The sequence below is a fragment of the Rattus norvegicus genome, chromosome 1 (genome assembly GCF_036323735.1).
Source record: "Rattus norvegicus strain BN/NHsdMcwi chromosome 1, GRCr8, whole genome shotgun sequence".
NCBI lineage: Eukaryota > Metazoa > Chordata > Mammalia > Rodentia > Muridae > Rattus > Rattus norvegicus.
The window spans coordinates 206,663,105-206,675,539 of NC_086019.1; the positions used below are offsets into that span (position 1 = coordinate 206,663,105).

At 44.6% G+C, this 12,435-nt stretch overlaps 1 protein-coding gene across 1 annotated transcript; it reads right to left on the reverse strand.

Annotated features, from left to right (window-relative positions):
- Window positions 1-6,401: 6,401 nt before the first annotated feature.
- On the reverse strand, window positions 6,402-9,031 carry Krtap5-5l1 (keratin associated protein 5-5 like 1). The gene has a single exon (XM_017590271.3). The coding sequence runs from the start codon at window positions 7,711-7,713 to the stop codon at window positions 6,841-6,843; it is 873 nt and encodes a 290-aa protein (XP_017445760.2). The 5' UTR covers window positions 7,714-9,031; the 3' UTR covers window positions 6,402-6,840.
- Window positions 9,032-12,435: the final 3,404 nt, after the last annotated feature.

Genomic DNA, 12,435 nt, shown 5'->3' on the forward strand with positions numbered 1-12,435 from the left:
TTCAGTCTTTGCTCCACACTTTGTGTCCATATTTTCTCCTTTGAGTATTTTTATTCCCTCTTCTAAGAAGGACTGAAGCATCCACACTTTGGTCTTCCTTCTTCTTAAGCCTCATGTGGTCTATAAATTGTATCTTTGGTATCCTGAGATTTTGGGCTAATAATATCCACTTATCAGTGAGTGCATACCATATGTATTCTTTTGTGATTGGGTTACCTCACTCAGGATGGTATTTTCTAGTTCCATCCATTTGCCTATGAATTTCATGAAGTCATTGTTTTTGATAGCTGAGTAGTACTCCATTGTGTAGCTGTACCACATTTTCTGTATCCATTTCTCAGTTGAAGGGCATCTGGGTTCTTTCCAGCTTCTGGCTATTATAAATAAGGCTACTATGAACATAGTGGAGCATGTGTCTTTGTTGTATGTTGGAGCATCTTTTGGGTATAATGCCCAGGAGTGGTATAGCTGGGTCCTCAGGTAGTGTAAAGTCCAATTTTCTGAGGAGCCACCAGACTGATTTCCAGAATGGTTGTACCAGTCTGCAATCCCACCAACAATGGAGGAGTGTTCCTCTTTCTCCACATCCTCATCAACATCTGTTGTCACCTGAGCTTTGATCTTAGCCATTCTGACTTGTGTGAGGTGGAATCTCAGAGTTGTTTTTATTTACGTTTCCCTGATGACTAAAGATGTTGAAGATTTCTTTCTTCTTTTTTTTTTTTTAAGATTTATTCATTTATTATATGTAAGTACACTGTAGCTGTCTTCAGACACACCAGAAGAGGGCATCGGATCTCTTTACAGATGGTTGTGAGCCACCATGTGGTTGCTGGGAATTGAACTCAGGATCTCTGGAAGAGTAGTCGGGTGCTCTTAACCGCTGAGCCATCTCTCCAGCCCAAAGATTTCTTTAGGTGCTTCTCAGCCATTTGATATTCCTCAGTTGAGAATTCTTTGTTTAGCTCTGTGCCCCATTTTTAATAGGGTTACTTGGCTCTCTGGAGTCTAACTTCTTGAGTTCTTTGTATATATTGGATATTGGCCCTCTATGGTAAAGATCTTTTCCCAATCTGTTGGTTGATATTTTGTCCTATTGTCAGTGTCCTTTGCCTTACAGAAGCTTTGCAATTTTATGAGATCCCATTTGTTGATTCTTGATTTTAGAGCATAAGTCATTGGTGTTCTGTTCAGGAAATTTTCCACTATGCCCAGTGTTCGAGGCTCTTGCCTACTTTCTCTTCTATTACTTTGAGTGTATCTGGTTTTATGTGGAGGCCCTTGATCCACTTGGACTTGAGCTTTATACAAGGTGATAAGAATGGATCGATTTGCATTCCTCTACATGCTGACCTCTAGTTGAACCAGCACCATTTGTTGAAAATGCTATCTTTTGTCTACGGGATGGTTTTAGCTCCTTTGTCAAAGATCAAGTGACCATAGGTATGTGGGTTCATTTCTGGGTCTTCAGTTCTATTCCACTGACCTACCTGCCTGACTCTGTACCAATACCATACAGTTTTTATCACTATTGCTCTGTAATGCAGCTGGAGATTAGGGATGGCGATTTCCCCCAGAAGTTCTTTTATTGTTGAGAATAGTTTTTGTTATCCCGGGTTTTTTGTTTTTTCAAATGAATTTGCAAATTGATCTTTTTAACTCTGTGAAGAATTGAGTTGGAATTTTAATGGGGATTGCATTGAAATCTGATCAGTTTTAAAATATAAATGTCTCTAGTGTATGTCCTTCCTCGGGGCTAAATGGAGCTGTGTGAGATGGCTGTTGCTGGCTTTGGGCAGGGAACAAGAGACCAGAGATGCTTGGTGAAGCTAGACATGGGAGCTGGGTGAGACGCCATTGCCGACCCCTGGCAAGGAATGGGCGGCACTCTTGGGAATACAGGCAGCAGCTATTCTCAGAGCATAGTCAGGATCTCCGGAAGTGTTAGCTAGCCACGGGGGGCTGATTAGATGGCAAGGGAGCAGCTGCTGGTCCCAAAGCCTGACCGGAGCAAGCGAGACATTTCAAAAATTACACACAACACTACTCAAAATGGAAGTCCTATTTCAAATAGTTTCTTATATTGGTGCAGGTGTCTCTCTTATGTTGGGGTCCATCCCAAGGGCAGTTTATACCATAAAAGCTTATACACAGGTGCAGGAAGTGCTGTTGGATGGTTGGTTTGGGTCCAAGCTTACTGTGGGTAACTATACAAAACAGTTCTACTGACTTCTATCATGGTTGGTTTAGAAGGGCACAGAACATAACAAAAGATGTAATCAATCTTGGCATTAAATAGTTTTTTAGTAACAACAAAAACATATTAAAAAGTTCTCTTATAATGGCAGGTTATCCAGGTAACAGTTACCTAGGCCTAAACATTTCATCTAGGCCTTAATATTTTACCTAGGCCTCAACATTTAGGACTTCAACCTATTTTTATTTTTCCTAGTTACCTCGCATGGGTAGCCATTTGTTTGGCTGCTTCCTCTTTCCTCTTGGAATAGCTGCATTGATTAAACAATTTTTTTCAAAAATATTTACTTGGTTTTTAATTGGGATGATACCAAATTTATAGATCAAGTTGGAGAGAATTCACAGTACTGAGTATACTGATCCATAGTCATAGGTTTCCTCTACTTTTATTTGCATTGACTTTAGCATTGTTTTGTAGTGTTGATTGTACAGTTAAATAAAAGATTTTGTTAAATTTATTCACATGGTTTTTGCCACACCCACTCCAGTGGAGTCTGTGTGACACGAAGCTCTTGTGCTTCGTTTCTGTCCAGAACAGAGGCCTGTGCCTGGAATGGCTCGGCCTCCTGGAGGTCCTGGCCGTCTCCCTACAAATAGATGATGACTAGGGTCTATGCTTGCGGTGGAGGTGCCTTCTGTGTTCTAGCCTTGGTGATCTTAGCAACTTTAAGCCTGTCAACAATGTCTGATTTTAAGAATATAGCAGTGTGGGAAGATGGTCATGTACCTTTAGATGTCTCAGGACTGAAAGTTCAGAGACGGAAACGTCTCACACCATCATGATTCTGATGAACTCAACAGCTGCAAAGAATTCAACTGGTACACCCATTAGTTCCCAGCAAATAGGAGAGAAATTAATTGCAGTTACTAACAACATGACTGTTCCAGAAAAGCCTTTCCCCCCTTTTGGGAAAGATTTGTTTAGCATGATTTGGAATAATAGTGACTCTTTTAGAAAGATCATGGATAAGTTCCAACAAGTTGAGCAAACTTATCAAGAGTTAACTAGAAGGAAAAGAGAAACTAACATTGAGCAAGAAGTGAAGGAATTATAGAAATTAGGGTTAGAGACTAAAACGGAGAATGGAGTCCTGTTTATTAATGTTATTGGACAATGGTGGCAGCCTCCTAGATATAGAAGTCTTTATTATTACAAACCTACAGATGCACCACTTCCATGGACAGGGATTTATGATACAGACTTAACAAGGTGGGTAGTGGCGAATGGTAGAAAGACAAAGTATGTTACACTGAGTATGTGGGAAAGAACTAGGAAAGCTCGACTTCCATGGTGTACGCTCTCAGAAGAAGAGAGGTTTGAGATCCAGTGGGCTGTGTATAAGATGATTGCATTGTCTAAAACGAGGTGGTCTAATATTTTTGGAAGACCATATGAAATGAAGGAAGTCATAGAATGGTTACAAAAGTTTCCATATTATCTTGAGGGGCCACAAACACAGAGTTTAAACTTTATTAAAATAAAGGTAAATGTTGAATGCATACCTGGTGCCCACAAGTCTGGCAGTATAACTGCAGTCTTCTAAACTATTGTCTGTGGCTGAGAAGGGCTTCCTGGACTGTACATTCAGCTTTCCTCTTTGCAAGGGACATTTGGTGGGGTGATGAATAAGAGCTGGATGACTGCCAATTATGATGTTCCTGTTCTAACTGCTTAAATCTGTGGCAAGAAGTAAAGCTTTTCGCAGCAGCACACACCTCGAGTTTGTGTCTGTCTGTCGCACCAAATCTGTTCTCTACCTGAAATCCAAGCCTTGGTCCCTCTGCTGACACACTCCCCTGGGTGGTCTGTGGCAGTTTTCACACAAGTTTAATAAGGGTGAAACCAAAATTTCCATGACTGTACTGGCTGGTTTTGTGTGTCATCTTGACACTAGCTGTAGATATCTCAGAAAAAGGGGCCTCCCTTGAGAAAATGCCTCCATGAGATCCAGCTGTAACGCATTTTCTTAATTAGTGATCAAGGATGGGAGGGCCCATTGTGGGTGGTGCCATCCCTGAGCTGGTAGTCCTGGGTTGGATAAGAAAGCAAGCTGAGCAAGCCAGGGGAAGCAATCTAGTAGGCAGCACCCCTCCATGGCCTCTGCATCAGCTCCTGCCCTGTGCGAGTTCCTGTCCTGACTTCCTTTGGTGATGAACAGCAATGTGGAAGTGTAAGCTGAATAAACCCTTTCCTTCCCAACTCACTTCTTGGTCATGATGTTTTGTGCAGGAATAGAGACCCTGACAAAGACAGTCTCTTTTTCTTCTTTCTAGGATTGCTTTCTTTGACCTTAAATTCATTTGTTAATTCCTGTATACTATTGCAGATTCTATCACATCTACATTGACAATCAACATTATTGCTGTTTTTTGTTGTTGTTATTATTATTATTATTATTATTATTATTATTATTATTTTGAGTCAGAGTTTCTCCGTCTAGCTCCACTGTCCTGGAACTCCATCTGTAGACCAGGTTGGCTTTGAACTTACAGAGATCCATTTGCCTCTCCCTCCTAAGTCCTGGAATTAAAGGCATGCACTGTGATCATTTTTTAATAAAGTCTCTTTTCCCTAGATTTGTAGTCCTATCCCCCCCTCAAACTTCTGATGACCTGCTCTTATATTTTCATGGTGTGTGTGTGTGTGTGTGTGTGTGTGTGTGTGTGTGTGTGTGTGTGAGAGAGAGAGAGAGAGAGAGAGAGAGAGAGAGAGAGAGAGACCCAATGAGTTTAGTTAGAGTTGCTTATAGGAGCCTGGGTGAGTGAATATTTATAGAAACATGGATACCTTACCAGTAGTTGCACAGTTGAAGAAACTGTCTCTCTGTCTCCAAGCAACCATTAGTTGCCTATATGTCCCCAAGGAGAGTGGGATCTTGTGAGCCACTCTCCCCATGACTGAGAAGTGCCAGACCCAATTATGTGCAGGTCTCATATAGTTAATCACTGCTGCTGAGGGGTCAAAAGTGCCATGGCCATGGAGGTTGGCATTCCACACACCTTCCTCTTGATTGACATTCTTTCTCCTCGCCCTTCTTCTGTGTTTCCTGAACCTTTGGTGCAACTGGGGCCTAAATCTCAGGGCCCTGAGTCAAGGCCAACAGTCTCATTCTAGCTCCCCCTTCCAAAATGTCAGTTATCTGCTAGAACCATATGAGGGGATTTGTATGTCTCTGGGCTGAGCGCAGAGGTGTGAGGTATATGTTGCACACCTGTTGACTGGATATAGATTTCCTGAAATGAACCAAACACCGAAATGTGCTGTGATGCAGAGTAAGAATCACACTGTCACAGTCAGCTTTCACTGTCAATCTGACACAGCCTAGAAGTCACCTGAGAAGGGAGTATCAGCTGAAGGATTGCCCAGACAAGAAAGGCCTGTAAACTGATCTGTAGGGGATTGTTTGATTATTAGTTGTTGTAGGAGGGGCCAGCCCATTATGGGCAGCACCATTCCCTAGGCAGGTTGTCGTGGGCTGGGTAGGAAAGCTAGTGAGCATGATCCTGTGAGGAAGCTAGCAAGCAGCATTCTATGAATCTCTATGAATTCTACTTCAAGTTCCTGCTTCAGTTCCTACCCTTCTGTTGTAGTTTGCCCTGGAGTTATCTGTATTTTGATGCTGATTCCACTGCCCCAAGGACAGCTGCCTACTCAGTACTCAGGACTCCCCGGTGGTGACTTCTTCAGAACCTTCTCCCCATTTTAATTTGTAAAATAAAGGCAAGAGCTGGTGAAGGGAAGGTGGGGCAGAGGAGGAGAAAGGAGAGGGGGTCAAAGGAGGAGGAGGAAGAGGGAGCTGAAGCCCATGGCATGGAGAAACCACAAATTATAAAGGATTTCACAGCTGGGGAACCGGGTAGTGTAGTGGTAGATCTGCCCAATCTAGGCGAGAACTTGTATTCATATTAATCAAGTTGTGTTTTCTTTGTAGAGGCTTATTCAGGTTGGAGAGGTTACTGTAACACACTTCCTTAAATGATGACCTGTGACCTGGAAGTGTAAGCCAAATAGACCTCTCTTAAGTTCCTCTTGGTTAGAGTGTTTTTTGTTTTTTTTTTTTGTTTTTGTTTTCTTTTTTTTTGTTTGTTTTTTGTTTTTTTTTGCAGTAGCAGAAAAGAAACTAGAACACATACCATAGACAGAATTGTAGTGAACAAAGAACGTTTTATTAATTTGGGATTTAATACAATTTTAACAGGCAAAGATTGGAATCTCCTCTACTGTCCCAGGAAGGAAGCCCTGCTGGGCAGAGCTCACAGAGAAGCAGGAAAATAAGTCTGGGTGAGGGCAGGGGGCGGTCCCCCCACGCTGACATTCTTAACAAAGCACAGGAATGTGGTTCTGTGCATTAGAAGAGTTGAAGAGGCAGACCAGAGGGGAAGTAGAGACTAGCATAGGGTAGGGGCATGCCTGAGGTTGGAATGTATACTTCCTTCAGGGGAATGAAACAGATATGTGGCTTGTGGTGCTGCAGAGAAAAATGCCAGAGGACCACAGGATCAGGAAGTGCTCAGGGAACAATGAAACTCAAAGCTTCCCTAGATGTAATTGAGGGAAACCACATGAAGCCTGTGGCCAGTACATCAGATCTTGCACTGACAACACACAGGGGCACAGCAGCAGGGCTTACAGCAGCTGGACTGACAGCAGGAAGACCCACAGCCTGAGGAGCAGCAGGGCTTGCAGCAGCTGGACTGACAGCAGCAGGGCTTGCAGCAGCTGGACTGACAGCAGCAGGGCTTGCAACAGCTGGACTGACAGCAGCAAGGTTTGCAGCAGCTGGACTGACAGCAGCAGGGCTTACAGCAGCTGGACTGACAGCAGGAAGACCCACAACCTGAGGAACAGCAAGGTTTGCAGCAGCTGGATTGACAGCAGCAGGGCTTGCATCCCCCACAGGAGCCACAGCCTCCCTTACAGCCACCGCAGGACCCACAGCCACCACAGGAGCCACAGCCACCACAGGAGCCACAGCCTCCCTTGCAGCCACCACAGGAGCCACAGCCTCCCTTACAGCCCCCACAGGAACCGCAACCTCCCTTACAGCCACCGCAGGACCCACAGCCACCACAGGAGCCACAGCCACCACAGGAGCCACAGCCTCCCTTGCAGCCACCACAGGAGCCACAGCCTCCCTTGCAGCCACCACAGGAGCCACAGCCTCCCTTACAGCCACCACAGGAGCCACAGGCCCCACAGGAGCCACAGCCTCCCTTGCATCCCCCACAGGAGCCACAGCCCCCACAGGAGCCACAGCCTCCCTTGCATCCCCCACAGGAACCACAGCCTCCCTTGCAGCCCCCACAGCTGGAGCAGGAACAGACAGGCACACAGCAGCACACAGGCTTGCAGCAGCAGGAGCCACAGCCTCCACAGCTGGAGCCACAGCCCCCACAGCTGGAGCCACAGCCCCCACAGCTGGAGCCACAGCCTCCTGAGCAGCCACAGCAGGTCATGGTTCTGGTGTTTGGTTGAGAATGGAGTAGGTCAGAGGAGAAGGTGGAGAGGAAGGTGTGCAGATGTGGAGCCTCCTGAGCCTGGGCCTTTATATCCCTGCCCAGGTCAGGTGGAGGCTACACATGGTCACTTCCCTGTTGTTGTTTGTGACCTTCCCTGGCTATGGCTTTGTTTCCTCTTTCCTCCCTGATGCTCATTCCTCACCTACTGTGAGATTGTCTTGTGTTGACTGGGTCTCAAGTGCAGGTCTGTCACATGTACCACCAGAGACCTAAACTCTCCTCAGATACTTCTCTGCAGCTTCTGCAGGGACGCTTTGGAGAGGACGTCATTGGTGGGAACTTGCCCCCTGTCTTTGCCTGGGTGTAGACCTGTCTGTCCCCCTGTGAAGATCCCGTCTGACTGTAGATGTTGAACTACCTCAGAGCTGGACTCCATGAATACATAAATCAAACTTGGAAGGCAGAAGATGGCCTGTGGTCCCTGTCTTGATCAGGGAGTACAGAGAGCTGCTTACAGGCCCTCTCACACAATCGTTTTAGCACTTCCTAGGCATACTCCCTTGGTGCTGCAGAGCTCACAGCCATGTCCAGAGGCAGGCTGAGGTGTGTTCCAGGTCAGCTGAGCATGGTAGGAGGGATGGGGTCAGTAAGAAGATTGAGCTGTCTGGTGCAGTTTAGAATAATAACTCAACAGACATAATTAGTCCAAACTGGAAGGGACTGGATGACCAAACATCAAAGATGCCACTCAGGTAAGCTGAAACCTTCCTCTTCTCCATCACCATAATTGTCATCTCTGGTTCTGCTCCATAATCTGAGAAGGGGACCTTGACTAGGGATTTAGTCTGCAGTGTAGCGTGTGTGTGTGTGTGTGTGTGTGTGTGTGTGTGTGTGTGTGTGTGTGTGTGTGTCCAGGAAAGGTGGTTCTACCAGTCTGGCTAGATATTCCACAAAGAGGCAACAGCAGGCAAGGAGCCTGGGGCAGCGAAAGGCTTAGTGTGCGTGGGTTTCACCCCACCTCAGTTCTCTGCCATCCATCTTCTCAGGCTGTGCGAGAGGAAGAAGGAAAGGCTGGAAGCTGCCCTTGGACAAAACTTCTGGTAGGTTTTAAGCTGGAAGATGCTTCCTTGCCATCTGACCTATCATGTAACTTCTTTCTAGGAGGAGACTGGGGCTAGAGATGGGGAAGCACTGTCTCTCAAAAAGAAGGGAAGGCAGGACTGACTGGTGCTTGAGATTCCAGTAACTGAGGAAAGCCTGGGCATGTGCACCATTTCCTAGTGTCCACTGGAGATTTTTGATCTTATGGGTCTCACCAGAGACTCTCTCAGTGCAGGAGTTCTAGAACTTTCCATTATGAGCTAATTTCTAGAACAGCTGTGGACCCAAGCAATCTAAGTCTAAGGGCTTTAAGGACCTGCTTCATGGCATGCCTAGGGCTGGTCTTTCAGTAGGCTGGAGTAGTGCCTTTACCTGTGTTACAGGGGATGGAAGGACTCAATCCAAAGGTCTTAGGGTCTTAAGACTTTGTCCTTCTCAAGTTTCTGGTCATCTGGGGTTTTGTGCAGTTCACCACAAAGGGGGGGGGGGTGCTAAGTCACATGTTACTCTGAGTAAACCTGCTTAAATCAAATCTGGTCTCATCCACTCTTTTTTTTTTTTTTAATTTGTCTCTCGGATTTTGGGGGCTAATGCTTAATTCATAAATGGCATACTTAATAATTAGAGCAATAATAATAATAATAATAGTAACTGTAAAAGCATTAGGGATTGGAAGAGATTGACAGTGGAAACACCATCAGATATAGAAGACAATATTATAGTATTGAATTATCTGAAAACCTACCCCATCGTAGTATCCCTCCCCCCATATTTTTTGGTCATGTGATCACAGATTTAAGTGACACAGCTGCTGGAGTCTATTCTATTGAGAGAATAGAGTGTTTCACTTTTCCCTTTATCATCATTGGTTGGGTTTTAAAGAGGGTGTTCTTCCCATTCAGAGCCTGCCCCACATGTGGCCCATACATATACAGCCACCCAATTAGATAAGATGGATGAAGCAAAGAAGTGCAGGCCGACAGGAACCGGATGTAGATCTCTCCTGAGAGACACAGCCAGAATACAGCAAATACAGAGGCGAATGCCAGAAGCAAACCACTGAACTGAGAACGGGACCCCCGTTGAAGGAATCAGAGAAAGGACTGGAAGAGCTTGAAGGGGCTCGAGACCCCATATGAACAACAATGCCAAGCAACCAGAGCTTCCAGGGACTAAGCCACTACCCAAAGACTATACATGGACTAACCCTGGGCTCCAACCTCATAGGTAGCAATGAATAGCCTAGTAAAAGCACCAGTGGAAGGGGAAGCCCTTGGTCCTGCCAGGACTGAACCCCCAGTGAACATGATTGTTGGGAGGAGGGTGGTAATGGGGGGAGGATTGGGAGGGGCACACCCATATAGAAGGGGAAGGGGAGGAGTTAGGGGGATGTTGGCCTGGAAACCGGGAAGGGGAATAACAATCGAAATGTAAATAAGAAATACTCAAGTTAATAAAGATGGGAAAAATAAACAAAAAAAGAGGGTGTTCTTAAAATTTTATTTTGGCATTTTGTGTTGCTATTTAAAATTCTAGTTTGGGGGCTGGGTTTAGGGATCAAGAGCACTGGCTGCTCCTCCAGAGGCCCTAGATTCAGTTCCTAGCACAAACATGGTGGCTCACAAGAGCCTGTAACTTCAGGTCCCAGAAGCCTGATGCTCTCTCTGGCTTCCCTGGGCATGGGCATGCATGTGGTATACAGAAGGACACATGTGGGCATGTATGTGTACAAATAGTTGAAATGTAAGGAAAATTCTAGTTCTTTTCAGGTCTAGGGAAATCTTAAATGTTTCACATGATCAGTGTAACACTTCAGCTTATCAGCATTTTTATTTGCAGAGCCTCATCTTACAGCCTCTATTATTACTTAAAAATTATTACACATGTGCCAAGGCACATACCTGGTAGTCAAAGGGACAACTTGAAGGAGTCAGTTCTCTGCTTTCACCATGTGGGTCTCAGGGATCAAATTCAGGTCATTAAACTTGACAGGGAGTGCCCTGATCCACTAAGCTATCTTGCTGGCCTGTGGTGTATAATTTTTAAAATGTATTGTTTTGGTTTGGTTTCTGGAATAAAATACTGACCAAAGGCAACTTATGGTGAGGAGGAGCAGACCATGGAGGAATGTAGCCTACTTGCTCTCCTTGGCGTGCTAAGCTTCCTTCTTTCCTTCCTAGCTCTCTTTACAGTTTCCTTCCTTCCTTCCTTCCTTCCTTCCTTCCTTCCTTCCTTCCTTCCTCCCTCCCTCCCTCCCTCCCTTCCTTCCTTCTTCCTTTCTCTCCCTTCTCTCTGTCTCTCTCTCTGTCTGTCTCTGTCTGTCTCTGTCTGTCTCTGTCTGTCTCTGTCTCTGTCTCTCTCTCTCTCTCTCTCTCTCTCTCTCTCTCTCTCTCTCTCCCTCCCTGCACTATGTGTCCTGATTGCCAGGGAATATATTTTTCCATAATTTAATTTTTTGAAAGACTTATTTTTATTTCATGTGTATGAATGTTTTGCCTGCATGTATGTCTGTGTACCACAAGTGTGCATGGCATGCAGAGACCAGAAAGGGATGAATCTCCTGCAACCGTAGTTTCAGATAGTTGTGGCCATTATGTAGATTCTGGGAATCAAATCTTAGTGCTCAGGGAAGAGAAGTCAGTATTCTTAACTGTCGAGCTAGCTCTCCAGCACCTCATCTTGCTATCTTATACAACCCAGGGTTAGTTGCCCACTCACATTAGTTAGTACACTCACAGCAGGGTAGCCCCTCCCACATCAAACTTTCATCAGGAAAAGGCCCCACGGACTTGCTTACAGGCCGATCTGAGGGAGGCAACTCCTCAGTTGAGGTTCTGTCTTTTCAGATGACTCTAGCTTGTACAGTCAAGCTGACAAAACTTCTATTCAATACATTGTTGAATTGCTATTGGAAAAACTTTATTTAGGATGTTTGTGTCTATATTACCAAGAACACTGGCCATAGTTTCCTTTCTGTTGTGAGTTTATCTGGTTTTGTAAGGATAACCCTGGCTCAGTTGGATGAGTTGGCAGAATTCCCTCCCCTTCTAATTTAGGTGCTACTTTGAGCACATTGATTTCAAGGTACGGTAGAACCAGCAGGGAGGTTCTAGACTTGAGATTTTATTGGGAGAGTTTTGGCACTGCTTGTATAGATGTGTTTAGTTTTTTTTCCATTCCTTTAGTTCAAATTTGTAGGTCAAATATGTCTAGAAATTTGTCTTATTTTTTTCTATATTTTTCAAATTTTGTAATATAATTCTTTTAAATGATTCCCTAATGATCTTCTAGATTTCAGTGATATATGTTGTAGCATCCCTTATTTTGCCTCTAGTTTTATTAATTTGGGTCTTTTAGATCATTTGGCTAATAGTCTGTCAGTCCTTTAAAGTCCTGTTACCCTTTTAAAGAATGATATCTTTGCTTCATTGGTCTCCTACTTTTCTTCTTTCTTCTTTTTTCTTTTTTTAGACTCCTTTTCATTAACTTCTGGTTCAGTATTTATCATTTTCCCCCATTCATTGTTTTTGGGTTTGTTTTGTTTTTGTTTTCCTAACACTTTGGGGGCACCATTAGGTTACTTGAGATCACCTTAATTTTGTATTGTATAGGCAGTCA

Coding starts and splice junctions, on each gene's coding strand:
- Krtap5-5l1 (XM_017590271.3), bottom strand. CDS start 7,713: ATGACCTGCTGTGGCTGCTCAGGAGGCTGTGGCTCCAGCTGTGGGGGC.